This window comes from Aspergillus niger (genome assembly GCF_000002855.4).
Source record: "Aspergillus niger supercontig An18".
NCBI lineage: Eukaryota > Fungi > Ascomycota > Eurotiomycetes > Eurotiales > Aspergillaceae > Aspergillus > Aspergillus niger.
The window spans coordinates 1,318,607-1,346,523 of record NT_166533.1 but is presented as its reverse complement, the minus strand read 5'-3'; the positions used below and the strand labels follow the sequence as shown (position 1 = coordinate 1,346,523).

Here is a 27,917-nt window from a genome sequence, read left to right as displayed (position 1 = left end):
ATTCGGATATATTGCCGACTCCTGAATGTCCTCCCGTGCGCTCCGCAAGCTGCAGAAGCAGCGCGAACAAGAGCTGCAGCTGGCACAAGTCGAACAAGAAAACGATGACTCGAGCGATGAAGAGCCAGTGGTCCGGCCGTCGAAGCCGAAGCTCAACGCCTTCGATCTGTTGAACTCAGTCGACGATGACGAAGACGAGCAGGAGTCCGAAAATGAAGCTGAGATTGAGGAACCTGAGCCGGTGACTCAACCTAAAGAGGTTCCTGCACCTGCACCTGCACCTAAGCCAGCAGCCCCGGGAAAGAAGAATAAGAAGAACAAGAAAAAAAAGAAGGCTGGAGCTAAATCGGGGGCCGGTGCTGCTACTTCCGAGACTACAGGACTGGATGATATCGACAAAGCGCTGAAAGACTTGGCCGTCAACCCTAAACATTCCGCACACACTGGTGGTCCAGGCGCCGCAGAAGACCGTGATGCTGGATTCCCGAAAACACCGGAAGCGCTTCTCGCCATTGATCCTAGATGCCTGAATGCGACGAACGAGATGCGCAAATTATTTGGGAATGTCGTGTTGGAAAACTTCGATCAAGATACTGGATCAGGTCGCAGAAGGGATAGAGGGCGAGAGACGCTTGACTTAGGGCAGGCACTGACAGGTCGGTACAGCCCTGCCAGTAGGGGTCAGAGTCTGGCTGGCGTGACGCAGCGGCGGAACGTTCTCATGCAGGGCAGGGATGAGTGGCCTCGATCTCCCAGTGGTGGTCTTGGAATGGAGCTAGTCGAAAAGCTCCAAAATGGCTCTACTATGTACAAGATTGTGCACAATTCATCCTATACAGACGTGCAGAGACAGTTCGATATGTGCGTGGAGTCGATGGATCCCCAAAGAATGATCCACCTCTTACAATACAACCCCTACCACATCTCTACCCTCCTACAGGTGTCTGAGATAGCAAAGCATCAGGGTGATCATGCAGTCTCGGCCGATCTACTCGAGCGCGCACTGTTCAACATCGGGCGTTCAGCCCATTCGTCTTTCAGCAACCTCGTTAAGCAAGGCCAGGCAAAACTTGACTTTGTGCATATGGAGAACCGCGAGCTGTGGCTGGTTGGCTGGAGGTACATTGCTAATCTGGGGATGAAGGGTACTTGGCGGACGGCGTATGAGTGGGCGAAATTACTACTGAGTCTCAATGAGACTGACCCCTACTGCATCCGGCTTCTTATCGATCACTTGGCCCTGCGAGGCCGAGAATATGCCCATTTCGTGGATCTCTGCACACAGACGCGTCTGAGCAAGGAGTGGGACACCCTTCCCAATATACAGTGTTCGCTCGCGCTGGCCTATCTACGACTCAACAAACCGAAGGAATGCCGCGAGCAGCTGCGGCGAGCCATGTCGCGCTACCCGTGGGTATTCTGTAAGATGGCGCAAGAGCTCGACATCCAGCCCATGCCAAAGAGGATCTGGGGCAAGATGCCACCCACGGATGCCCACGAACTTTTCACCGAACTCTACATTAGCCGTGCCAAAGACCTCTGGAACACTCCTGAAGCGGTTTCTTTGATCGTAGAAGTGGCCGACACGCTTCCCGACGAAGAAGAGCCCGTTGAGCCGCCGGAGATATCGCTGGACATCGCACGCCATGTTGTACTGTCCGATATCCCTCGGGTCACGACACATCTTCCAAATCGCTTCGTCGCTGGACGTCTCTCCGCATCCGACCCCCTTCCTCCGTACGAGTCGGAAGCCTATCGTCAGCAGTCCGACCCCACGCCATCCTACTTGTCGCAGGTACCAGATGTAGGGCGGCCACAATGGCTGCGAGACCTGCTTGATCAGCTGAACAACGGAGCTATTCATTTCCCTCGGTTCCAGCGTGATGGAGAGGAAGTACACGAAGATGACGTTCCATCGGAGACCGAAGCTGAGGACAACCGTGCGCCGGCCCACCCCAGCGCCGATCAGCAACCAGTCCTCGAACAGTGGCTGTTAAACGATGGGATGCACACGTTGGAAGCATTCATCCAGCAGTATGGAGTTGACCGCGGAAACTGGGGCGAAGTACTCGACTATTCCCCGCTGACGGAGTATGTGGATGGCTTGGAATTGGTTCAGCCAGAGTCGGAGCGCGAGCGTTTGCTGCATGGACCGATTCGGGAGGCGATGGGCGACATGGTGGTTTCCATGCTGGAAGACGAGCTCCAGCTGCTTCAGTATGATGAGGAAGAAGCTTGATACCCAGGATGAAGTATCGCGTTGTGTTACCAATGTGAAATTAGGAAAAGTATTTGCCGCATGGGCATCCAGCTGGTCATAGTAGATAGCATAGAATATAGATGGTTGTTGAGCAAAATTACTCAATATCACGACAGGAACTTCAATGAAGACAGATAACTTGGTCTAATGTAGTAATCGTTTTTAATATCGATCGTATGTGTTGATGCTATCGCGGCCGAGTAATACACAATTGAAGTGTATTTATATTTTAAAAATAGCAGTACAACCTAGTATGGCCTGCTTCACAAGGGACCCCTGTAGCAATACGACGTCACCAACGGTCATGCAGCTTAAATGTATCCATTCTAGTTTCACAGATACTCCCCTACATGTCCCCAAAGAAACTCTATCCCCATCCAAATAAATCGACAATCAATCAAGGGGGACTCTCCAAGCTGATAAGCGATCGGATGAAGTTAGAACTTAGAAGAATGACAGTGCAAAAGACAGACAGCTTAGTCAAAAGCATTCCTGACCGGCTCCACCCGCAACCATGCGCCAATCTATTCAGTCACCAAGTGACTCAATTGTCGCCTTTTTAATAGCTTCATTCCTTCGTGCTTTTCCTCCTACACATTCCATGAAAATTTCTTCAACCACCGGATTCCTCCGAATCGAGCAGCTGACCCTTCATTTTTCATTATCCGCTCTTATCGCGACCCTATTTCCCTGTGACCTCATGCGCCCGGCCGGCAAGGGATTTTCTCAATAAAACCGCTATCATCGGAGGGTTCCTTATCTCTGCCCGTCATTGACTGAGTCGAGCAGTCCGCAAGAGTTCCCTCCAAACCTCAGCAACAACTCTTGCACCTCACTGCCCCCCCAACACCTCAATTCAACATGGCGACTCTCTGGACAGCTACCAATGCTGACTCTGTCCCTCTCACTCCTCGCGAAGCAGCCTCCGGCTTGCTGGGTTCAATATCACTCACCTGCTGGATCTTTCTCCTCGTAAGCCCTCTAATCCTCTATTCCCTCCCCATACTACAAGCCATACTAACAAGCTTCGAGGTCCCCCAACTAATCGAAAATTACCGCAACGGCAACGCCGAAGCCATCTCCCTCCTCTTCCTCTTCGTCTGGTTCCTTGGCGACATCACAAACCTAATCGGAGGCGCCTGGGCAGGTCTCGTGCCCGTGATCGTCGCCATCGCCGTGTACTTCTGTATCGCGGACGGGGTTCTCATCGGACAATGTCTCTACTACAAGGCGCGGAACTCCCGACAGCCGCGCCCCCGCCGCCGCACCTCCTCTTCCGTTTTTGAGCCAAGCACGCCCGATCCGACGACGCCGCTTCTGGGCCGGCGGTTCAGCGATGCGTATGCGCATACGCAGACTGGTGAGATTGTGGACAACCCTAGGAACTCGACGCGCCGCGCGGAAAGCAGCAGTGATGACATGCTGGCTAAGATTGTCGAGGAGAATGATGTGGGGCGCAAGGCGTGGGTGAAGAATTTTAGCAGTGTGCTGGGCATCTGCGTCATTGGGATGGCGGGGTGGACGGTTGCGTGGCGGACGGGCGTGTGGAAGCCTGCGCCTGTGGAGGAGGGGTTGGGAGGCGTGGATATGGCGCCTGGGGCAATGGTGTTGGGGTATATTAGTGCGGTTTGTTATCTTGGGTATGTTTACTTTTCTACGCTTGGTTGGGGAGAGTGATTGTGCTAATGGAATAATAGGGCGCGACTTCCGCAGATCTACAAGAATTACTGCGATAAGTCGTGTGAGGGTATGTACATCCCTTCCTCTCTAATTGATTGTTGTGATGAGCTAACAGATATGGATATAGGACTCTCGCTACTATTCTTCATCCTCTCCCTTATGGGAAACCTCACCTACGGCGCAGGCGTAAGTCTCACTTTCACTCCTCGTGACTCACATAAACCAGACTAACTGATCTTATACAGATCATCTGTCACTCCACAGAAAAGAACTATATCGTGACAAATGTCCCATGGCTGATTGGTTCGCTCGGCACCATGGTCGAGGACGTGACTATCTTCGTGCAGTTCCGACTCTACGCGACACGCGACCAGGACACGGCTGCTGTTTAGCGCGTCTGTTGAACATTAATTTGGTGTTGTGTGTTGTTTCTAAAGTTGTCTCGGTTCTATGCTGCTGATGGTTTAGCGTGTCTAGCTAGTCTTTCATTGTCTGGGGTTGTATTCTTGGTTGGTTGTACTGTATGGGCTGGCGGTCTCTAAAAGATCTTTATCTTGATCTTGATCTTGCATTGCGGAGTGGATATGTTATTGTTATCGATATTGATACTGATTTGCTGTTGTTGATGTACATTGATTGGCGGAATTGTTGTATGGGGAAGTGGTGCACAGGGCAGGCGGAGTATAGTATAGGAGTACTAAACTATAGCCCTACAAACTACTGGTTTCTACATTTAAATCTACAGAACATAAGGGGAACAGTGGGAACGAGGTTTTGCTCATGGTCGCATGACAGACATTGCATGAGAGCTGGGGCACCTAAGCTCGAAAGAACACGCCATATAGCATAGTAGCAACAAGCACACACAACATCAGAGACACAAGAGGAGCCGAAGCCGAATCTCTTCGCCCCCCCAGGAAAAACCGGAATCCCAACGGCATCGCGGTTCCCCCCCCAGAAAGTACTACGTAAGAGACACACTTCTGGTTCTTTTTCACGACGGAGCCTATCATGCGAGCAGAGCGCCCAGTCCCACCGGATGTCCTTGTCCGTTCATTCTTTCTTTTAATTTTCCCTTTTTGGTCTTCGTGCGGTCGCGTAGTATCAGGTACAAGAAATGCGAGGGGGCGAAAAGGAGGTAGTAAGGAAACGAGATAGAAAAGGAAAAATTAGGAAACCCGAACGGTTGAAGACGCTTAGTCGAAAAGACCGAAGCCCATGTCCTCGTCGGACTCCTCCTTCTCTGTATAGAAGTTAGTCCAAGTGTTCCTTTTCCTATGCCCTGCCATTGCAATCGCCAAGACAATGGGTATGTTGGATGTTCCGTACCTTCTTCCTTCTTCTCCTCAGCGGCAGCAGCCTCAGCGGGGGCAGCAGCACCACCGGCGGCAGCAGCGGGGGCGGCAGGGCCAGCGGAGCCGACGTTGGTCAGGAGCTCCTTGATGTCCTTGCCCTCGAGAGCCTATTGGAAAAAACCGACGTGTAAGTTTTGTGTTTGATTCCAGGGTGGTGATGATTGATAATCGGGTGAATCGCGAATCGCATGCGATGATGAAACTGAGATGTGTTGCGAAGCTTGGACGGATTTAATTTACCTTGGCGAAGATGGAAGTCCAGATGGGCTCAACCTCGGGAACCTTGGCGGCAGACAGGAGAGTCTGGAGCTTGTCGGCCTATATTCAAGAAATTGCATTATTAGTCCAAATTTGATCCTGTAACCTTGCATTTTTCAACCCGGCAATTGTTGCATGTTCCGAATCCTTGATATCCTCCAGATCCATCTCTTTCTCGCGACACCCTTTATTTTTTCCTGCTCTCTCCCAGCACTTTGTCTTATCCTTGCCTGCCATTCCAATGCCCGGGTTGAAATCAAGGGTCAATACGTACGGTGACCTCGATGCCGTCATCGGCGAGGATGAGGGCGGCGTAGGAGCAAGCGAGCTCGGCAGTAGACATGGTGGTCGACGGGGGGGTTGGACTGGACTGGAGTCTCGAGAGGGATGGGGATAAAAAGAGGAAGAGAAGGACGGGAGACTTTTTTGTAACGGCCTGGTCGAGAAGGGGAGTCGGACGGTGAGTGACTAACGCTTCGCCCTGAACGGAAGTTGTGTGTTGAGCGCCGCAGAAGCCCTCGCTTAGGGCTGCTCCCGTTTGGGCTTAGTGCCACCGCCCCTCGCCCGTGACTCCGCGCTAGCCTGCTTCGGGACATATTGCTTGGCAATGCCATCATCGCCTGATGGGCTTCACGTTGCTTTCCCGCCCGTTGACTTTCTTCATTGCGGATGTATCTCTTATTGAATTCTGTCTACCTGTCTTGGCTGTTGTGTCGCTGATATAGAATCATCTCGGGTATCTCTTTGAATTCCGCTTCATCCGCATCGGCGTCCCCGATTCATTACCTCCATTACCTATCTTCTTTCCCCCCTCCTCTCCCTCTCCCCTCTCCCCCTCTTCAGCAGCATGGACTCCCCCGCTGTCCCCGCCCCGCTGGACCCGAAAGAGCAGCCAATCCTTGAGCGTCTGTTGCGCACTCGCGATGCTCTCATCCTGCTCAAGCAGGACAAGTCTTCATACATCAAATCTCGCGATGTTCTTCCTCTGTATGAAGAGGTGGTCGCCGAGGTAGAAAAGCTCAATGCCGCGCGCAAGGAACAGGATCGCCGGCGGGCACATAATCGACGTTAGCACTGAGTGGGCCTGTGTATGGATGATGGCGACTATGGGAATGCTAACTTGTGCGATGTTCTAGTGGACTATGTTCTTGACGATTGCTTCCAGCTCATTTCGCTGCTATTTCTGACCGTTGGTCGCAACAATGAAGCTCCTGCCGTGTATGTGCCCTTCGTCCGAAATGAGGTGGACTATACTAACATCGTTGTCGCTGTAATACAGATACTCTCTTGCGACGACTGTTCAGGTACGCGTGACCGTCTCTGTGACACTAGCCCCTACTAACCCTTCAGCGTCTACTCGATCACCTGGAAGAGGCCGGCTTCTACAGCTCCAAAGACCTGATCTCCATTACCAAGACCCTTGCGAACATGAACGAAACTCTTGATCGATGCCGCCAAGCTTACTCCCCCGCCCTTATCACCCTGCTCGAGAGCCGTCTGGAGAAATGCCAACTGCTATTGGAGAAGTTGCAGAGTGGTCTGGCCAAGCTGGGCCCGGAACTGGCGGCTACACATGAGACACTTGTCTCCATTCTGCGATCAACGTCGGCCGTGAACACGCGCTCCAAGGTAGCTCACCCTTGCCGATCGGATGCGTGCAAGCTGACACTGGTAGTTTTCATCATCCGAGGTCACTACGCTTCGGACCCAATTGAAGAAGATTGAAGAGGGTATGAAGGATGGACAATTCGTGGATGCTGAAGGAGTACCGCTCCCCGGTGCTCAGCAAGATGTTAAGCTGCTGATGGAACGGTGTTGGCTCTGGACGGAGATTGTTCTGGAGCGGTATGTATGGATGGGTCCGTGTTAGAATTCGGTGCTGATATTGTTGCAGACAAGGAAAGATCGACGAAAGGTTCAAGGAACAATACGATCGACTGATCGAGATTCGCAATCAGCTGGACCGTCTGGCTGTGACACAGGCGTGGTCGCTCCGTGAGACAGACCTGTTTGGCTACCAGCGCAAACTCGACCGGATTGACGAGGCGCGGGTGAACGGCAACTTTGTGGACGCGGAGGGCAACGCAGCAGACATTCATGCGCAGAGGGTAAGTTTTATCGGGGGGTTTCCAAGATTCACGCTGACTCTGCTGTAGACATTATTGTACCTGATCCGGCGTAGTTACGGGTACATCTATGCGCTGCTGATCTCCTCGGAGCCGGTGTCGGAGGCGCTATTGCCAGTGTACAACCAGCTGCAGACTCTGCGGAAATGCCTGCTGGAGGTGCAGGAGTCAGGGGGCGTATCGAACTCGCGCGAGCTCTATCCGTACAGCATGAAGGTGGGTGCTAATTTCGCAGATGAGAGTGTGCAGGCACTAACGACATCCAATAGCTCAATTCAATTGACAACATGCGGGTGGACGGCAAGTTCTACGTGGGCACCGACATCCCCGAAGGCCAGGGCAGCGTGAACGCGTTGCTGGCGGAATGCTACGACATTGTATGGGAATTGCGGGCGGCGGTGGACGAAGATGAGCGGACGGGGTAGATGGAAAGATGTCTTAATATGTACTAATGCGGACGGGAGGATATCGTGCTGGCTTTGGAGGCGTTAGGGAGTTGGACCGTCGTAGTGAATGACTGAACTTGAACTTGAACTTGAATCATGAAGCAAGTTGGAAACCAATAACTGACTACTACATACCTTGTAACTGCATGAATTCCTGAATGACATCACCTCCGCTCCGCCCCGCCGGGCCCCACCTCCCACATCGCGGGTCTCTTTGGAATATACATCGCAGCTACTTCAAGAGTACATCACCCTTGCTTGGGGCACTCGCAGTCTGCTGACAGGCAGATCCCACATCCAATCCTCCTGACAGAGTGTATATAAGAGTCACATTTGTCCCTTTCAATTCTTTCCCTTCGTCTCATACCTCCCATATACATACATACACTCCCCATCATCAGCAACATCATCACCATCATCTCAACATGACAGAAACCCTCCGTCCAGCCTTCGCCGACCGACCGCGGCCTCTCCTCTCTTACGGCATCCCCTTCTCCTCGTCCGCAGCCCACCATATCACCGACCTCTTCCACGCCTCCAAAATCTACATCCTCTGCTCCGCCTCCCTCGCCCGCGACACCGACGCCCTCGACCGTCTCACCCGGGCCCTGGGACCAGACAAAATTGCAGGGACCCGCATCGGCATGCAAAGCCACACTCTCTGGTCCGAAGTGCTAGAAGTAGTCCGCGACGCCCAAGCGGTGGAAGCAGATCTCCTGATTACTTTGGGCGGGGGGAGTCTAACTGATGCCGCGAAGGTGGTTGCGTTGGTAATTTACCCTTCCCTTTTACCTTTCTCATTATCTCATACCCATACTGGTAATATAATTTTAATCATTAAAGGCAATATCCAACAACACCACCACCCCATCCACCCTCCTTACCTTAACAAGCGAACCACCCACTCCGAACCCGCCCATCAAACCCCCCTCCATTCCCATCATCTCCATCCCCACCTCCCTCTCCGCGGGCGAATACTCCTCCTTCGCGGGCGCCACGCACGACACTTCACGTCGAAAATACTCCTTCGGGGCACCGATCCGCGGCCCGCAGCTGGTGATACTTGACCCCGAGCTGACTGCCACCACTCCCGAACGGATCTGGTTAGGGACGGGGATTCGCGCGGTGGATCATTGCGTCGAGACGTATCTGTCCTCCGGGGTGGGAAGTAAAGATGGGGTTACGGAGGAGACAGATCGATTGGCGTTGCATGCGTTGGGGTTGTTGATACCTGGGTTGGTGAAGTGTAGGTTAAACAATAAAGATGGGATAGATGCAGATGGTGATGGAGGGAAAGCAGCGCGATTGGATTGTGCTTTGGGCAGTGTGGATGCTATGGCTGCTTGTTCGGCGGGGTTGCCTTTGGGGGCGAGTCATGGGATCGGGCATCAGGTTAGTATCCCCTTCTCTCACTCTTTCATATACCACAAAGATGTGTATATATATATATGTACTAAACTACATGCGATTGGTAATGATAGCTCGGCCCTTTCGGCGTGCCCCACGGCGAAACAAGCTGTATTCTCCTCCCCGCCGTATGCAAATACAACGCCAAGCACAGCAGCAGCAGCAACAGCGATGTGATTCCCCGACAGACTAAACTCCGCGACTTCCTGCTCCGGCAGGAGGGTGTGGCGGGGGTAGTGCGTAAATATTACGCAGACGCAGCAGTTGACCTCGGGGATGTGCTGGACGCGGTCATTCGAGAGTTAGGGCTGCCGCGGTCGTTGCAGGCGGTCGGGGTGGGGCGGGATCAGTTCGATGCGCTGGCGGAACATAGTCTGCATGATCGGTGGTGTCAGGCGAATGTGGTGCCGCTGCAGGAGAAGGGGCAGGTGTTGGAGATTTTGGAGACGGTTGCTTGATCTCTCTACTTCCCTGTATTTCTTCTCTCTGTCTCTTATGTCTATAGTATAGGATTGATTGGGAGTGGAAGATATGTGGTATATGTAGTAGTATGTATGTATTCGGCTTATTATGGCTCCCGACTACGTCACGTCTTTGTCTTGTCTTCTTCTCATGAAACCGCTATACACCTTTAACAATAAAAGCATAACAATAGAAGGAATATAAAAATAACTGTCGGAAAAAAAAATAGATAAATCCCATATCCTTATTGATGGTGGTTGATGTTGTTGTCCTTATCGCATTGCAATTCTCATTTCAACTCATGGCATATGAACATTTCCCAAACCGAACCCCGTCCCCAACTGGTTTATATCATATCATCGCATGGCAGACTCACTGGAAGTAGCTGCGCACCGCAGCCTGGTTGTCCGGGTTGACACCCGCCAGGATCTGCTCGGCGTTCAGCCCTGTGGCGGCCACCAGCTGCTTCGCCGAGTTGGCCACCCGGCCGGCTGTCTGGCCCTGCAGCGTCTCCGCTTCCAGTGCCTGCACAATGTGTCCGAATACCTTGTCGGCGCTGGACATCACCACGGGGTTTTGTCTATTGCAAATCAGTCAGTATGATTATTAGATACTATTCAGCAACTTTGGGGGTCTTACTGGTCAATGAGTTGCGCAAGGAAGGAGTAGGCGTACGGAGCAGCCTCCTCGTCGAATGTGATCGGGAGCGTGCCGATCCAGTTGGCCACAATCTCCTGGGCGTTCTGCACCTTGCTGGCGTTGTAGTGCAGGATCTTGGCGATACTGGCCGATGCGTTCTCCGTCGCGAACACGTGCTCCTCGCTGCGTGCCTGGTTGATCTGCGTCACCTGGAATAGGCTGGGGATGCTGGCCGCCACAAAGTCGGCCCACGCGGCACCGCCCTTCTGGGCAGCAACGCCCACACCGTACGCCGCAGCCTGGCGGTTGGCCGCATTAGGGTCCTGCAGACCGGCTGCCAGGGGCTGCATGATGTGGTCCTTGTAGTTCCACGACTCGGGCCCGCAGAACTCAAGCACATCATCCATGATGCACAGCGCCCATTGCCGCTGTGTCGGGTCCTCGCTGGTGATGAATGCATCGTAGAAGGCCATCAGCTGCTCCCACGCCGGCAGGAACGTTGTGCCCTGGTTCTTGAAGATGGAGTGGAAAGCCTTGTTCATGTCACTGAGAAGGTTCTGATCGTCCTCAATCGCGTATTCGTAGTCGAGGTTGTCCTCCTCGCCGTCATCCGCCTCCGCACGGTCCTCAAGACGCGCCTTCACGCGGACCTGGTAGTCCTCCAGCGTCGACTTGGCCGACTCAATGAACGCCTGCATGTGCTGCTGGGTCAGGCAGCTCTGGCCCACCACTTCCACCGACTCGTAGAAGCACTGGTACATCTCCGCCAGCGTGTCGACCGTGGGCTCGGCGCTGAGCACTTCAATGATCTTCTCCGCCACCTTGCTCCAGATGCCGGCAAATCCAGCTGACTGGTCGCCGTGCGCCTTCTTGTAAGAGTTCAGGAGCTGGGGAATCAGCTTAGCAGACGACACCCGCACGGGGTCGTGGAAGAAGAATGCAAGTCCGGGGACGGCAATCTTCTCCATCGTCTCCAGAACATAGGGCTCAAACGCAGCCTCCAGGATCTGCGCGTAGATTGTGATGAGCTCAATGGCGGTGTTCTTGTCCTCCAGTGCGCTGGTCTTGATACCGATGATCTTGCCCTTCAGAGGCACCAGCTCCCAGCCCTCGTCCTGCTCGACCTGGTCGATCTGGTCCTCGTCGTCGAGGAGCTGAATGTCAGCCTTGGCAGCAGCAACCGTCAACAAAGGCGGCATGACACCAGGGAGGTAAGGGACAAAGTCCTGGCCCAAGACCCGGCACATGCGGCCCCAGCAGTGGAGAAGGTACTGCGATTGCGGGTCGTCCGCGTCGACGATGTTCTGTTGAATGTTACCCAGAAGCTGCACCAGGTTCAGCGCGTCCTGGCCCATCTTCTCCTTGCCGACAGCCAGAGCGATCAGCGTGGCGCACTCCATCGCCTTGGCGCGAAGCAGGCGGTATTCCTTGGACTGCTCCTCCTTCAAGACGTTGAACAACAAAGGCATCAGGGTGTCGTAGTACTGCTCGAAGGCATTCTCAGCCGAGTCGGCGATGGTGGCGATGGTCGAAAGGGCCTGCTCCTGCACGTAGCGCTTGCTGCTGCGCAGCAACAGCAGCAGGTGCTGCAGAAGATCAGCAAGGTACGGTTCCAGCACCTTCCTCTCGGCCTCCTCGCAGAAGTTGACCAGGGCCGCGGCCGCGTGCGCCTGGACACGGGGCTCGGTGCTGTTCAGCACGGGGATAATGTTGGTCAGTACCACGGCGTGGTACTTCTCCTGCATGGTACCGGCGAAATCGGTGCTCATCTGGCCCAGAGCGTTGCAGCCCGCATAGCGCACGCGCGGGTGGGGGTCCTGAAGAGCGGGAACGACCAGTCGCAACACCTGGTCCAATTCGCCGACCATCAGGTCGCGGCAGCCTTCCGAGATGGCGGAGATGGCCATGAGAGCCGCATGGCGATCGCGCCAGGCAGAAGAGGACATCATGCGAGGGATCCAGGCAAAGGTCGCGGGGAGGATGATCTGGCCGCCAAGCTTGTTGGCCAGACGGTCCATGCACTGTTCACCCGCAACGTGGTTGAGATCGCTTTCTTCCAAGTCGAGCTGTAACACGTCAGCACAACAATAACCCTGCAAGATTATAGAGCGGAACGTACATCCTCCGAAGCATTCCACTCAGAAGCATCTTCATCATCAACACCAATATCCGTCATCAAGCTCAGACACTGGGTCACCATCTGCTGAGCGAACTCGGAGTTCTTCTTGCACATCGAGGGCGCATAGTCGGCGAACGTAGCCATCAACTCGAGAGCGTTCTGGCGGACCTGGTCACTGAGGTCCTTGTCGGCAATCACGCTGATACTGAACGTAACCAGGTTGTTGAACATGGTCTTGAACATCTTGGGGCAGATCTCGGCCAACTCGATCAGAGACAAGAAGGCGGAGGAGAGCTCCTCGCTCTCCGACGACTCCTTCAACGGAGGCAAAATGTTGAGCAGATCGGGCATGAGGGAGAAGAACTTGGGCTGGGACTTCTTGGCGATCGAGCGGAAGAACGAAGCGAAGGCCTCCATGGCGGCAATGCGCACCTGTACACACGGCAATCAGCATACGGCTGGGGGCCTCAAGCCCGGGGGATGGCTGCGTTGACATACTGAGACGACGTCATCCTTGAAACCCTTGCTGAATACACCGACAACGGCCTCCTCGTGGGGCTTCTCGATGATACCGGGAGTAGTGTTGAAGATGCGGAAAGCGGCCTCACGCAGGCCGGAGTCGGGGGACTGGCTGGCCTGGAAGAGAACGCCGAGCAGTTCGGGCCATTGGTCGCCTAAGCCACATATATCAGATTGGAAAAGATCCAGCACGCATCAAGGTCCTTCACGGTGCCTACCATTATCGGTGTACTGTCTGGCAATCTCGGCCACGGCGTCGCCGATCTTCTTGCGGGTATCTGTGACGGACTCGCTGGTCAAGCAAGTCACGAGCTTCTGACGGATGATCAACCTCTGCTCGCCAGTGAGGGTCGAAAAGAGCTCCTTGGCCTCATTTGTGACGGGGTCTTTTCGTGTCTTGGTCGCGATTCTTCTGAAGAGAACGGCGGAGAAAGAACGTGTCTGGGTGAGATGCAACAATGAGCAACCTGAACGCGAACCAACTTTGTTTTTTGATTCCTTGATCTGCCACTAGTCCGGAGGGATAAAAGATAACGCTTGTTATGGTCTGGGGTGCTGATCTTTGACTCGAACGTCTTGGACCAACGTCCTCCAAGGGCCCACCGAGGGAAAGCCAAGCAGGGCACTTACTAGCACATCCTCCGCACCCTGGATCTGCTCTGCCAGGCCCATCAGCAGGACATCGGGACGGCCTTGAATCCAATCATTGTTCAGCTGTTCCTCCGCCTGAGCACGAATGGTGTTGTCGGGGGTGGACAGCGCGCGCAGGAGCTGCGAGAGCGCCGAGTGGACCTCGGGGGGGAGTAGCGACATTTTGACAGCTCAAGTGTGAACAATCAACCCGAGCTGAAAACCACCAAGAGCGCGGGAAATTAGGAGACACGGGGTCCAGCGGTGAACCCAGGTGGTGGAGGTGGGGGTGGTGGTTTGACTTGAAAGGGACTTTTTTTTGGCCCTTTGGAGGAGAAATTGTTTTGGTGGGGGAAGAAATAAGTTGACCAGTCGAGGGGGAAGAGGGAGGGCGGTATGGGCACCAAGCAACCAGACAGGTCAATCAATCAACGGGCAACCCGGCCAGGAAAAAAAATAAAAAGGGAAGAAAAAAAAGTAGAGTAGAGTGAAGATCGATCAATCAATAATATGTACCAACGCGGGTTAACTCCCAGCTCAGCATCGCAGCCGGACAGAGAGCTGCGGGTGAACAGGAGGGGAGGGGGGGGGGGGGGGGGGGCGCAGAGGAAGAAGAGGGCCCGTGAATAGCGCGAGGCTTAGAAGATAGTGAGAGAAAGAGAGCCTGGATGTTTGATGGTGAAGGAGGGAAGAGGTCAAAAGTGACTGCAAGAATAGACTAGGTTGTAAGTAATATTCACGGCTTTCTGCTCTCGACGCCCCAATCAGAATTTCCCAAGATCCCAAAAATTTCCCCCAAGGCCGCTGCGCTAGTCTCTTTCCGGCAAGCCCTTCAGGCAGCCAGGCCGTCAACCCCTCTTGCAGGATTCGGTAAATCATCCAGGAACGTCCCTTGGCTATACCGGAGACTATTATGTTTATCATCTAAAAATGCTATCTCGTCTCTCATGATATTGACCATGACGATGGTCCTGTACTGGTGGGTGGTCTAATACGCTTCCCGAATGGGAGCAGAACATGCTATTTGTATGTAACCTTACGCTCTCACGAACTCAACGGTATCCGAAACAGAATAAAACAGGCTCAATTAGGACTGGGCCACCACCACATGTAGGGAAGGAGATTGACCAATGCATAATGGAAACTAGTCACACAAACGAAACGCTCTTGGGGTTACAGATATATGACACGCGAAAGGAGACGTCGAAAAGGAAATAGATACAAGGGTACTTGCTTTCTTTCATCACGGCCAGGTAGATGCACACATTTCTTTACCGGGAAGTGGCCCGGCTCAGAATGAACACTCCCGCAATGACGGCCGCCAAGGTCACAATGGCACCCGGAAGCAGCAGGTCGTTGGGCACTCCGGCGATGAACTGCTCTTCGGGCTGGTGTACGGGGAAGGACGGAGCCCGGGGCTTGGCCACCAGGGACTCTTCTTCCGACCGGTCTTCGGAAATGGCACTCTTCTCCTCGACGGGGCGGGCTGGTGCCGGCTGGGGTTCAACGGTAGCAGGAATAGGAGGCTGCGTAGGATCGTGGACGAAGAGATCGACCTTATCACGGTGCGATTGACGGGCAAGGCTGACAGCATCTGCCAGATCTTGGTCGGTGGTGATCGACACGGTGTCGCCCTCGTTGTCCAGGTAGCTCAGAGCGTAGCCCGTGTTGCTCAACTTGCCCTCGTCGCAGCTGGGAACGCCTCCCACGGCCTCCGCCTCGGGGCCCAGCTTGGCCGACACCTGAGCAACCAGCTCAGCAATGCCAGCAGAGGGGAACACGTTAACACGGTGCACACGGCCGCTAGGAGCCTTGAACTTGAACGGGAAGGGGATGTGCTCTCCGTGGTGCGGGTCCACGTGGTATTCAGAGTGCTCGTCACCGCCATGGTGAGAAGCAGATTCGTTGGGGAGAACGCTGTCTCGGGCGTCATAACTAGCCTTCGGAGACTCAGGGCTGAGTACTGACCGCTGCGCGGGCTGCTGGCTTCCCGAGACCATGGAATCGGACTCGTGATCCATCGACAGCCAAAACTTGTTCCAGGCCGGGCCCTCATCATCATGTGACTGCATGGTGTTGATCTGCTTGCCTGTTAGACGAATGGCCCTATCCTATTGATATGCTGTTACTAACCTGTTCTAAGGTGGCGTACGTAAGCTTCAGCACATCCACCATTCCCACAATCTCGCCCGCATCGTTCATGACGGGCAGGTTGAGGTAATGTCCATCTATATATCTCCAGTGTTAGTTTCCTCTCGAGCGCTGCAGGGGTTGACCGAGTGACTGACCGTGCATCTTCCGGAGCGCAGCCTGGATACTCATGTCGCTGGGGGCGAAATCGGGGTGAGGGGTCATCACACGGACGACGCTGCAGGTAGACGGGTCAAGACCGGGAGCAATGACACGCAGAACAATGTCCTTGCTGGTGAAGATACCCGTGATGGAGCCCTGATCCTGTACGAGCAAAGCAGTGGTGTGGTGTTCCCTCATCAGAGCTGCCGCATCTTTGACAGTGGTGCGGACGGAGACCGTGGTCGGGGGCATACCGTCCAAGACGGTCTCCAGCGTAGGGCCGGACATCTTGTGTCGTAGCGCTTCCACGTACTGGATGATCTGCTGGGGCTGACTGGAGCCGAGTTCCGTCTGCACACCCTCCAATGCATCGTAGAGCTTGCGCGACGAACTGTATGCACGTTCCAACTTCTCCATCGCATCGTAGAAGCACTTCGTAATATCAAGAACACCCGAAATATCCTGGTTCTCGTCCATAACCGGCAAGTGTCTGAATCCTTTCCGAACCATGAGGTCGAGAGCATCGGTGGCACTGGTATCCGTTCTCGCGCACAGAGGGTTCTTGGTCATAATCTCAGACACGGTGATTTCTCGCGCCTTCAGGCCAGTGCCGACCACGCGGAACGCGAGGTCCTTAGCGGTGAAGATACCAGCAATCCGGTCATCATCGTCAGTTACAAGCACGCAGTCTTCTCTCTTCGCGGCCATCAACTGGGCGGCTTCGGCGATGGAGGTGTTCGGCTTGATCTGAAGGGCTTGACTAGGTTTCAATGCGAGGACGGTGCCGGGGGGAGCTTTGCGGGAGCGGTTTGCTCGTGCCGGAGCATGTCTCTTCTTGTTGAGGTCGGCCTCCAATTTTCGCCGGATGGCCTAAGTCCATGAGAGTTAGAAAAAGTCAATGGGAGGCATTGAGCAATCAAATTTTCAAAAAACGAGAAACAGCTTGCATGGCAAGATTTTTCAGGGTTCGCCTCCTTTTCTTCCGGGGTTGTTGCAAACAATCCAAAGGGGGAAAAGCGTGCCATACCTCATCGCGCTTGGACTGGTTTTGCCTCTGACGGCTGCTGGCGGCACTCATGGTGGAACTGCCAATGTCGCTGGACGCGGTCTGGGGGGTATGAGTTGTAGAGGAAGTCTCTGGGCGAGGACGTGGAATGTGACTGTCAAAGTCGGGCAGCCTGCCTCTACCGACAGTCTTGTGGCTAATGGTTCCCTTAAAAGTGGGTGTGGATGACATGGCGCCGAACCAGAATGGCGGACCTGTGGTAGGCTGGCAGGTCTGTGTCTCACGAACCGGTCAAGAGAGAGCGGAGAATGCAGCGGAGCGGTGGAATGGAGACACAACCCCCCGTGAAAGGACGAACGAGGATTGAGGAGTGGGAATGAACCAGAGACAAGTCACGCAAGGAAGACAGACTGAAGAGGAAGAAGAAGGAAGAGTAAAAAGAGGGAGAGCGAGACACAACGCGATGATCTGGAGGGACGAGAAAGATACGGCAGACAAGCCAACAGCCACCAAGCCAAACCCAGGGGGGGGAAAAGGAAGAAGCAGATCCCAAGTGGATTCGGCTGGCCGAACTATTTGCTGTTAATGACAGTTTCAGGGAGAAAGAGGGATGGCACGGGGACCACTCACAATACTCGGCCTGAGTAAACAGAATACCGTATTGGTGTACCGTAACTTTGGGTCGGGAAGGGCCTTGCGCGCTAGGCTGCTTCGGGACACGGCACGTGAACTCAGTCGGATCACCCAACTTTTTCAAAGTTTCTCGCCGATTGCCTGAGGCAGGGGCGGTCAGGCCACCCTCCGCCACTCTCCCGATGTCACCCCCCTCCGCTTATGCCTCAGGTGTCAACATCTCCCATTAACCGCCTGAGGCCACTCATCCCGTGACCCAGCTCGCTTAAGGGCATAGGGCTACCACACAAACCCGACACAACCTCATCCCGAAGAGACGACTCCGGAGCCTTTACGACAACCAAACCCGACAGCCAAGTACGCGACAACCTCCCTTCCCCTTCTCCCTGACTTACATTCTCTGACCCGTTGCTGCAGAGAAATCCGTCAAGATGGTCAAGAAGAGGGCGAACAAGTAAGACCGAACCCTTTCCTATCCCACCCATCCATGCCATGCCACATGCCATGTATACATATACACAATCTACGCACACCTGAATGAAGACGGCCGCACGGAAAAATATTCGCCATACATTTGCCGCAGAATGGCCCGGCTACCGTACAGTGTTGTGTGTGATTTTGGGGAAAAAACAGAAGAAAATTGAAGAAATGGCGATGTTCAAATCGAAAACATGGAAAATTCGCAAATTTAAAGAAGAGACCGATAAACTAACCTATTTCACAGCGGTCGTAACAAGAACGGCCGCGGCCACGTCAAGCCCGTGCGCTGCTCCAACTGCGCTCGCTGCACTCCCAAGGACAAGGCCATCAAGAGATTCACCATCCGCAACATGGTCGAGTCCGCTGCCATCCGTACGTTCCACGATCTTGCTCCATTGATCTGAGTTCTTCCCGAAACCGTCCGCGCGCGCTGTTTGTTCATTCTGAAAGAGCTGGGAAGTGGGGTGTTTTATGTATGCGTGTGCGTATGCGTGTGTATGCAACAATTCGAAGCGAAATGAACTCGACCGGAATACGACATCGGATAAGAAGAAAGAGGAATAGATACAACAGCGCGACGCACGAGTGAACGGAATTCGACCCATCCTGAAAGACAACATCGGACTGACTGGTTCTTTTTCCAACTCTCCAGGTGATATCTCGGACGCCTCCGTCTTCACCGACTACGCCGTCCCCAAGATGTACCTGAAGCTGCAGTACTGCGTCTCCTGCGCTATCCACGGCAAGATTGTTCGGTACGCCACCACCCACTCAACAACGATGAATGCGTCGAATCATCATCGATTTCGAGAACAAACACAAGCTAATGATTATCCTATAGTGTCCGCTCCCGGGAAGGTCGTCGCAACCGTGCTCCCCCTCCTCGTATCAGGTACAACAAGGATGGCAAGAAGCTGAACCCCCCTCAGGCCGCCAAGGCTATGTAAGGAAGGAATGACAACGATTTCAAAAGAGATAAAAGAAAAATGGAATTAGTTTAGGGGCCTTAACTGGTGCTTCTTATTATTTTTCTTTATGTTGTCTGAAAAAAAACCAGAACTTCTTTACTACTTTATGCGGAATTCTTAAATGGAAATGAACGGGTTTCAGTTTCGGGGTTGAAATGAATATGCGCGGAGTCGTGTGTGAAAGATGAAATTCTATACCAATTTTTAAAACGAACAAACGAAATTTTCTAAGCAACTTATCTTGGTTAAGTAAAGTATCAAGAGTGACATTCATCCGATGGATACTGTATGGAGGGTTGGTGTCGAGCTGGTAATCGGATATTGATGTACATTATTGATCTGTTATCAGAATTTCGGGCAAGTTCATACTGCTTCAGCCCTTAGTAGTGTTCACCTAGTAAGTAGTGCGACGTAATATGATATCAAGTAGTGTAGTATATACTGGGTATCATGTTCGCAATCTATATCAACTAGCTAATGTCACGAACAGCATATATGCTTTACAATATAATGAATACCCTCCGTCAAGGGTACAGATAGCCCTTCTCAAAATAATTCCCATACATATCCACTACCCCGCTTCGGCCCTTTGGCGCTGGGTTTCGGACAATCTTCACTTCCCCCTTCCAGTGCCCTTCAAGATAGTGAGCAATGGGTGAATGAGGCGCTGATGCCGCCGCCAACGTATTTATACTCGATGACGGAGAAATCGTTTGGAATGAGGAGACGGAAGGAGAGAAGCGAGATGACAGGGTGCTGGTAGTACCACGCCTTCTCCGGTCTCTTCTCAGCATATCCTCGTATTCTGCCTTTTTACTACGTCGGAATGCTGCCAATTCGGCGACCAGGTCAACGTCTGGTACTTCATTGTGCGGCCCCATGTCTCTACCCTCACCCTGGAGTGGGCTGTGCGAGCGCATGTTCAGAGGCGTAGTCGCGGGATCGACTGAGTTTGACCGCGAGCGCAAAGGATCCGGATGAAGCATGTTTGGTGAAGAAGCCATGTCTGACTGTAAAGGGTTGACATCGTCATCTTCTGGGATCAACGTCACCTTCTCGTTCAAGGCTGCCATAGGGAAATATTTCCCTGAATAAACATCGGGCACTCCGCATTCCTCTCCTCCAAAGAAACTAAAGTCGCCTTCTGCTGCTGACCATAGCTTCTCCGAATCGCGATCACCGGTACTTGATTTAGAAGCTCCTATTCGGTGACTGGCTGGCGTCCATCTAGATAATCTGTTGGATTCAACAGAGGGCGTGATCTCAAGCACCAAGCGACGTAGACCAAATAAAGACCTGGCACGTTCTTGTTCAGATCTGGCCCGAGCTCTTCCAGGTGCGAGTGAATAATCCGATCCCGCTTGGAGCGTTGCAAGCAACGCTTCATTTGAGCATGCAGTTATGAATCGAATCAGCGATTCCAAGATTGGCGAGTTCGCCTGTACGTGAGATGGAACGTCGGTCAAAACCAATGTTTCAAGGTGAGGGACATGGGAAGGATGCAAGTACGGGAAATAGCATCTTTTGTTATCACGACGAGGAAGACTTTTTGGCCTCTTAGCAAGCAATTCCTGAATTTTCTGGGCCCGAGGATCTTCGACTGAAAGAGGCGAAGAACATTGCGGGATAGACCCCGCTGCACCCACCGAGATACTGGAAATGCTAGAGAAGGAGATGTCATGGGGCAGGCGAGTTGAAGGCCTCGCGGCAGAGGTACTGCTCGAAGGCTCTTCATCACTGACTTGGTCTGCCCCGATCACCTCAGGAGCGAAAACAGAGCCTCGTCGCAGGTCAGGTAGTGGCTCGTCTTCATAAACAATTGGCTTTCGACCCCTCTCGGCGGGCTGCGTAGGCCAGTCCGGAGATTGTGGGACTGGTGAGCCAGGAAGCTCGAAAACAGGTGCTTCATTTGAGGGTAGTTCATAAATCTCATGGTTCGTACCTAACTCTGCCACTAGACGCACTTCACTCTCAGTTTCAGCTGGGAGCTCTGGCAGCAACATGTCCGCCGTTGAGGTCTCCCTTGACGGTGCATCAACTGTACAGACGGCATGGTGAGCTCGAAGATAGGTAAGATTTCCCTTGGCAACAGAACCCAGAATTGGAATTAGTTTTTCGGCACCAGGAAGCTTGTGGGTGTCCTCTTGGGGCGAAGCCAGGGAGTTCTGGCTTCGTCCGATAGACTCTATAGTATCAACGGTTCCCACATCTAGCGCGTGCAGGCGAGAGGAGAACAAAAGACTTGCGGCCCCTTCTACAGAAATGGGATTCTCGGCGATATAGAGGTGCGTTATACCTGCATGGGATAAGTCCTCAACCCAGGAGCGGCCAGTCAACGATTGTGTCAAAGCTTTCAGGATTTGTTCATCTAGAAGCGGGGTCCTGAGAAGTCTTCTGTCAGCCAGCAGTGGTCTCGATTGCGGAGAGTGTGCAAGGGATCCTAGTGACGCTAATGTCGCTCGTTGTAATCTATCCTCAGCGCCAGGGGGTAGGAAACATGCTTGCAATAAAGACCGTATGGACATATCAGTAAGTAGATTGTTGCGCAGATCCAGGAATCGAACTCTGCGTCCGATGGCATTGGCCAAAAATTCTGCATCATTGTCCTTCAAACCGATCCCTCGAAGCTTGAGCACCTGGAGATTTTCCAACTGCGATAGCGACGACAGAACCATGCGGTCCCGCGCAGGGGTGGTATAGGATAAATCGAGATAGATCAATTCAGGGAAGCGTAGTAAGGTCTCCGCAATACCGTGCGATGTCGCATTTGGCTCACTATCCGCCAATAGCAGACGGACATTGTAAGTCTGGGAAGCTGTGTCATTTTCTCCAAATGGGCTAGATCTGCTCAAGGCAGTCATAGCATTGTGGTCAAAAAAGGGGAGCTTCGAGACCATCAACGACTGGAGGCACGGTAGAGCATCCAGGATCTCCTTTAACCATTCGGGTCGTGGACCACCATAAATCTCCGAGAGAGCAGGCGGCAGGTGCAGCGTATGGGTGAGCATCCGCACCTTAAGACGGGCATATTTTAGTGTCCTCCTGAACCTTGTAAGAGCGACTAGTGCATCTTGTCAGCACCAAACGATCAAATCAAGCAGTCGTGGGATCGTTCAGGCCTACCATAAACCGCATCGTTATCCGTTCCAAAGTGGGAAGCGGGATCTCCCCACAGAAAGGGCATAAAGAGACCATGCCATTTCCGACATACCAAGACAGCTGCACATAAGTCGCTTGAAGGGATGTAGTGCGCTATAATCGACCAAGCGTCTCTGGTGGTAGCTGTTTGGTAGGATGGTGGCACAGTATCCATTGTCACAGTTGTACGTGATGCGACTTCTCTCCACCCGGGTGATGGGGGCCTTTAAGCCTTGTCCTAGATCAGGCTAGCCGTATGTGCAAGGACAGCCTGTTGCAGTGTATTGAGAGAAAGAATGGGTTGGACGTTTATCTGGACTGATTGTCACACGCCGCTAAGCAAATGAAGCTAAGAGAAAGCGGCCCCCAAAGAGCTGCTGCTGACTTGCTGATGGGCGTCGGGCACTGCCACGGTTCACGATGGGGCGAGGGAAGGCCCGAAGGATCCATAGAGCCAAAGAACCCCATACTCTAATTTGCAGTAGATAATGAATTCCTACTGTGAAATATGAAATGTAGTACCTCAACCATAAAGAAGAGCAAAAAGCCGGAGAAGACTGAGAGAACAGCAGCAACGATAGGAATAGATACTGTTATCGTATGGATACAGCAAGAAGTACGGCCCTCTTTCTGACGTCATCCCCCGCTCGGTCAGCAAACCATCGCCGACAAATAAAACCACTGGCTCACGGCGCTTAAACTGGTACGTACAGGCCTTCCTCTTGCCAACTTCATCTTCTCAAACCTTTTGCTTCATAGGCCAAGATGGAGCCATGGCAGCGAAACATACGCAGGATACACCAAGTCAGCGAGGTCCTTGACCTCGACCCTCAAAAGTCCGACATGATCGCCGATTTCGTCGCTCTCATCCAGGCAATCCGCGAAGGGCTTACGCAAATCGACGAAGATTCCTATATACCCGATCCGCAGATCAATATGCTCTTTCTGACAAAGCTCAAGGAATGCCCTGATTGGAGTGACTGGGCATCTGCCATGCTGCGAGACGGTCGGATGTGTTCCTCCAATCCTGCGGAGCAGGTGACCTTTCAAGAGCTGGCCCAATTGGCCATGGAGCAAGAGAAAGCCCGTCAGCGGCGGGGAAGGAGTGCATGGAGTGATGATCATGGTGCTGCCAAGAGGGGAATTGCATCGTCGTCGGAGATGCCGGAAGATCCTCGTGCTCTCACTCAGGATGAGATCAACGCATTCGTTGTCAAACAGATGAACAAGGATGAGGCGCTCCGTAGTCGCAGTGGAATTGTCCGGAGACATGCTAAGCGGCCCAGTCAGGAGGAAATCAACGATTACGTGGTCGAACAGATGCGTCGAGAACGGGAGCAGGCTACGAGGAATCGAAGTTACAGTCAACCAATGCAGGGCGGACCTGTTCAACGACCGGTGCAGATGCGCTGTACCTTCTGTGGAGATAGAAATCACCAACTTTCAAACTGCTGGCGGAGATGGAGAGTTGCTGTGGAAGCTCCAAATGGGAATTACTTGCCTAAGCGTGTGGAGTATAGGACTGAGTTTCCGGGTCAACCACCCATGTATCGCACGGGATTCACGCTCTTCTAAACCGTGTAAGACATGAAATGGGTTTTGATCGTTTTACGATATTACTTTCGTTTATCAGCGACTGGAGTTCAGCCATGAGCGTGGAGTTTGGAGTCGCATTGCATCATGTTTTCCTATTCTGAATATTTGAAGCGAGATATCCTTATGCTTGAGCGATTTACATGCAGAAGTTTCCATGCATACATTGCTGTCGTTACAGTTTCCTTCATGAGTTGAACCAATAAATAAGCTTCTCATATTTCCATCTCAGGGCAAAGCCGCAGCCCTGTGATAGGCAAGCGTTGGGATTCCCAATCGCAGACTTTCAAGTTCTTGGAATGTTGGGTCCGTCTTCAGAGATGCAGAACTATGCGGCCACTTCTCCCGCAGAAGCATACTTTGCAGTCTCATCTGGACAGACACACATGTGTCCGACCACGCGCAGACAATGCCTGCCAGGCCCTCCGTGAGGGAAAACGGGCGATCGGGCAGTCGATAGATGTTGGACGTTGGCGTGTCGGAGCTATGATACGGAGGCGTCTCCCGCGCATGCAACATCAGCGCCAGCGCTCTCGACAGGAAGTAGTCACCTGTGAGCCCGGTATCCAATACTGTTGCGCTAGTGATCTGTTCCCTCTCCATATATCTTTCCCTAGCAGCTTGCATCTCTTCCTTATCATACTCGAAGCTGTCGTGAAGAAGCAGCAGTGGCCATGCATTACCTGTAATGCCATGACAGATTCCGCCACCTTTAGAAAGTAGTCCTTCCTCCCAGACCCGTTCGCTTGCCAGGCGAATTGCTACATCCCATTCTGGCTGCCAGAAGCCGGTGATCAGGGGCTTGTTCCGTCTGGCGCTCGCCATCAGGGTTAAGATGCCGGGACTACCATGACAAATCTGGACGAGAGGTGAGGTGCGCTTGGATGAAGGGCCACGATTGGGAAGGTTTGTTGGGAGGTGACCGTTATGGGCAATGCATATCTTGCAAAGGCCTGTGATGGTCTCCGCTATCAGGGGCAAATAGTTACGCGAAGCGCCATCGTTGAGCTCTTCAGGATCGCAGGCAAGGAGGGCCGCGAGTATGCCGGCTACAAAAGCTTGTCAGCGGCATATATCATGTGAATCTTCTTACACAAGCGTAACTTACACATTCCATGTACCCTAGTCAGATATGTCAGGATTGCCGTTCTGTTGCTCAACATACATACTGATGGTGGGGGCATTACTTACGCTCCTAATCCATACCGATCTTCATGCCAGTGCCACATCAACGGCAAAGCACCCCTCTCCCCATACTCCTCTACATAGTCGTCTCTGCCTTGGAGCCCACCTTTGATGATCGCATCAACAAGATCCGGAACAGACTCAAAGATGGACGTCAGAAGGCCTGTGGCCCCCTCGTCATACTTGTGAGCTCGCACGCTTAATACAGCCCACAATAGACCCGCTCGGCCATACAAGACTTCGTCCGTACCCATCATCCCATCCCCATGCGGTAGCATGTAGTCATTTCCGATGGCCACTTGTACGACACTTCTGAGACATTCAATATCAGCTTCAGACATGGATGCACCAGATTGGGCGGCTGCGAGAATCCGCATCAAGGGTCCCACAAGCACACTAGGGGAGCCAAAAGGCGCTACTCTTTCAGGCAAAAGTGGAATATCCGGTCCATGTGGTATAATTTGCTCGCTTGCAAGCCTGCGGAAGTCAAGAGGAAGCCCGACTTCCTTGTTGCTGAACGCTTTAACCTGATGGTCCAGTCGGAGGAAAGCAAGAGCAATCCCTGTGAGGGGAAAGGTGATCAGATTAGACTTGCCAAAGTGCGTGATGTAGCGTATCACTCAACCGATTCATAGAGTGAAAGCTATACGCATACCTGGAAATCCCACGTATAAACCCGTGTTGTAGGGTTTTCCCCATTCGCTCTGAGGAGGGCAGGCCTCCTGTAGCAATGTTGCACCACGGTTCACTGCAACTTGCAGCTCCTTGAGTGCGCTTTTGAGGGTCTCCTTATTTATGTCTAGCGGTATCAAATTGTTTGGATAATACTGGGGTAAGTCTGCAGTGGACATGATTTCGTGAGGGTAGGAGAACTACAGAGAGGGACTATGTATAAACAAGAAAGCTGAATTATGAAATTTGCAGCTCGGAAGGGATGTTCAAACCATAAGTAAAGCCGACGATACCCAGGCTTTAATGTGATGAAGTCGGCGGTCACTGGGCTAATGGCTTGAAATACGAAGATGCAGAGAGGCGAGATGCCTAAAGACGTGGGTGGCGTCTCTGAATCACCTGACCAGCATGATCTACATTCCTCTAAAACGTAACTCCAGTATTGATTATTCCACTGCAGTATGATGTCTTGGATTTGACTCATACACTGCAACAGTTATCTTCGATGATTCGCAAGTTCATCTTGGAGATCCTAGCAGCCGAGAGCCCCGGTTGCGCCACAAGCGCCTGCCTCTAGACATCCTATCACTATCTTAGCCATGCTACTATCGGCACTCAGGCAACTGAAATGGGCATATGTTATTCTCTTGAAAAGGAAACTCGATGCCAAATACAACAAGCCACTGGTGCAGTCTCATAGGATCAGGCAATTATATGTCAAGGCATCTATAGTTGCCTGTCAGACTGTCCTCAAGACCGTGTGGAGATGTCAAGAACGCATGAGCTGGCTGTGTAACATTGCAAACTTTAGCCGCGGCAGATCTGCTTACGACCTACAAGTTATACACATTGGCTGTAGTTATTGGGAGGAGTTTGACCTTTCTTTTTCATATGCCCCGTCTTCGTCTAGGACTTCATGAGTTCTCCTAGACCGAAGTTGCCTGATTGACCCTGGCACCAGAAGGGCAATTATGCGAAGGATCACCTACATTAAGAACTTATTCGACTTCGAATCTCTCCCTTGACATACGTCAATAAACAGCGCGTGATCTGTCCTTTGGGAAACTATGCTGATTTGTCACTCAACCATGCGACAGTAACGGTTGTACGGAAAGCACCACTTTTAAGGAGTCCATTTTATGCATTTCACCAGTCAATTGATAGTTCGGACATTGTGAAAACTTGATTTTTCATTTAACGCTGACTGAAACGCAATCAGACCTCTTAAATACTAACTAAGCCTAAGAAGGTCTCTTGACAAATTCAAGTTGCCTATCTGAAAGCCCGGTGGGAAAGGAACGCATCAGTTGACTCGGGTCAAAGGAGACTCTAAAAAACGACAAATTCAATCAGAAATCAATTAGATGTATCGGTAGTGATCGCGAACCTTGAGCTAGGGATCATATCCATGGCTATACATATGGATGATGCTCGCGCAGTGATCCTCCAGCGGCATTACTCCCCAGTGTGTTTGAAAGCTTCTTATGGGAAGCCCGAAGTCCCCAGACAGATACACTTACGTCGATTTCGACTTGGACTATTTACATTCCGATTTACAGGTACGATCAGTATCAAGGCATCTACATTTTGGGGCCTAGAACAAAGATGCCTGCCTATGTCGCGCAGATGAGCGTTTTATGTCGCATGCATTATATCGATCTCTTACGCAACGAGCACTTGAACATAATGATACTGGCAACAATCAGCAGCAGTTTGGGCTAAAACCTGTCAAATATCCATGTTTCTCCCTTTCCAAGTCTTATCAATAGGTACTCCACTTTCCACCAAAACCTGTGCCAGTTCCACTCCCTCCCCTGTTTAGCGGTCGCAGCTATTGATCACTTTGCGCCGCTTCTCAAGGCACGCTGAATACTGTGTATATTATTGGCTTGAATAATTGGAACGATCGACAGGTTATTCCCGATTTATGGTCTAGTTGATCGACTTCAGCTGTGGCCGCTCCAGCTGAGCCAGCCTGGGTAATCTCGGTTATGCATTACTTCTCTGTGCTCGGGACGTCTACAATATATCTCTCCCACTTCTTACTAT

The 27,917-nt window shown here is 52.4% G+C and overlaps 11 protein-coding genes across 11 annotated transcripts; 6 read left to right on the top strand and 5 right to left on the bottom strand.

Annotated features, from left to right (window-relative positions):
* Window positions 1–25: 25 nt before the first annotated feature.
* Window positions 26–2,239, top strand: An18g05880 (uncharacterized protein; the record flags this gene model as incomplete). Its single annotated transcript, XM_059745852.1, has 2 exons — window positions 26–570; window positions 676–2,239. The coding sequence occupies 2 exons, from the start codon at window positions 26–28 to the stop codon at window positions 2,237–2,239; spliced, it is 2,109 nt and encodes a 702-aa protein (XP_059606626.1).
* An 882-nt stretch (window positions 2,240–3,121) lies between these two features.
* An18g05870 (uncharacterized protein) lies at window positions 3,122–4,332 on the top strand (the record flags this gene model as incomplete). The annotated part of the gene is made up of 5 exons (XM_001399001.1): window positions 3,122–3,232; window positions 3,293–3,900; window positions 3,958–4,007; window positions 4,068–4,126; window positions 4,186–4,332. 5 exons carry the CDS (start codon window positions 3,122–3,124, stop codon window positions 4,330–4,332), a joined length of 975 nt encoding a protein of 324 aa, XP_001399038.1.
* An 804-nt stretch (window positions 4,333–5,136) lies between these two features.
* Window positions 5,137–5,896, bottom strand: An18g05860 (ribosomal protein P1; the record flags this gene model as incomplete). The annotated part of the gene is made up of 4 exons (XM_001399000.3): window positions 5,137–5,183; window positions 5,270–5,402; window positions 5,536–5,613; window positions 5,828–5,896. 4 exons carry the CDS (start codon window positions 5,894–5,896, stop codon window positions 5,137–5,139), a joined length of 327 nt encoding a protein of 108 aa, XP_001399037.1.
* A 504-nt stretch (window positions 5,897–6,400) lies between these two features.
* Window positions 6,401–8,104, top strand: An18g05850 (uncharacterized protein; the record flags this gene model as incomplete). Its single annotated transcript, XM_001398999.3, has 8 exons — window positions 6,401–6,620; window positions 6,690–6,771; window positions 6,833–6,857; window positions 6,904–7,182; window positions 7,229–7,398; window positions 7,448–7,661; window positions 7,710–7,895; window positions 7,949–8,104. 8 exons carry the CDS (start codon window positions 6,401–6,403, stop codon window positions 8,102–8,104), a joined length of 1,332 nt encoding a protein of 443 aa, XP_001399036.1.
* A 446-nt stretch (window positions 8,105–8,550) lies between these two features.
* Window positions 8,551–9,990, top strand: An18g05840 (uncharacterized protein; the record flags this gene model as incomplete). The annotated part of the gene is made up of 3 exons (XM_001398998.1): window positions 8,551–8,895; window positions 8,969–9,517; window positions 9,607–9,990. 3 exons carry the CDS (start codon window positions 8,551–8,553, stop codon window positions 9,988–9,990), a joined length of 1,278 nt encoding a protein of 425 aa, XP_001399035.1.
* Window positions 9,991–10,366: 376 nt separating this feature from the next.
* On the bottom strand, window positions 10,367–14,084 carry An18g05830 (uncharacterized protein; the record flags this gene model as incomplete). The annotated part of the gene is made up of 6 exons (XM_001398997.3): window positions 10,367–10,574; window positions 10,634–12,699; window positions 12,753–13,184; window positions 13,251–13,426; window positions 13,490–13,712; window positions 13,902–14,084. The coding sequence occupies 6 exons, from the start codon at window positions 14,082–14,084 to the stop codon at window positions 10,367–10,369; spliced, it is 3,288 nt and encodes a 1,095-aa protein (XP_001399034.1).
* A 1,088-nt stretch (window positions 14,085–15,172) lies between these two features.
* An18g05820 (uncharacterized protein) lies at window positions 15,173–17,271 on the bottom strand (the record flags this gene model as incomplete). The annotated part of the gene is made up of 4 exons (XM_001398996.3): window positions 15,173–15,982; window positions 16,035–16,129; window positions 16,190–17,063; window positions 17,221–17,271. 4 exons carry the CDS (start codon window positions 17,269–17,271, stop codon window positions 15,173–15,175), a joined length of 1,830 nt encoding a protein of 609 aa, XP_001399033.3.
* Window positions 17,272–18,263: 992 nt separating this feature from the next.
* Window positions 18,264–19,259, top strand: An18g05810 (40S ribosomal protein eS26; the record flags this gene model as incomplete). The annotated part of the gene is made up of 4 exons (XM_001398995.3): window positions 18,264–18,286; window positions 18,557–18,684; window positions 18,965–19,067; window positions 19,154–19,259. The coding sequence occupies 4 exons, from the start codon at window positions 18,264–18,266 to the stop codon at window positions 19,257–19,259; spliced, it is 360 nt and encodes a 119-aa protein (XP_001399032.1).
* Window positions 19,260–19,804: 545 nt separating this feature from the next.
* On the bottom strand, window positions 19,805–22,288 carry An18g05800 (uncharacterized protein; the record flags this gene model as incomplete). Its single annotated transcript, XM_001398994.3, has 1 exon — window positions 19,805–22,288. One exon carries the CDS (start codon window positions 22,286–22,288, stop codon window positions 19,805–19,807), a length of 2,484 nt encoding a protein of 827 aa, XP_001399031.3.
* Window positions 22,289–23,183: 895 nt separating this feature from the next.
* On the top strand, window positions 23,184–23,993 carry An18g05790 (hypothetical protein; the record flags this gene model as incomplete). Its single annotated transcript, XM_059745850.1, has 1 exon — window positions 23,184–23,993. One exon carries the CDS (start codon window positions 23,184–23,186, stop codon window positions 23,991–23,993), a length of 810 nt encoding a protein of 269 aa, XP_059606625.1.
* A 246-nt stretch (window positions 23,994–24,239) lies between these two features.
* Window positions 24,240–26,047, bottom strand: An18g05780 (uncharacterized protein; the record flags this gene model as incomplete). The annotated part of the gene is made up of 4 exons (XM_059745849.1): window positions 24,240–25,060; window positions 25,120–25,133; window positions 25,203–25,815; window positions 25,852–26,047. 4 exons carry the CDS (start codon window positions 26,045–26,047, stop codon window positions 24,240–24,242), a joined length of 1,644 nt encoding a protein of 547 aa, XP_059606624.1.
* Between the last annotated feature and the right edge of the window lie 1,870 nt (window positions 26,048–27,917).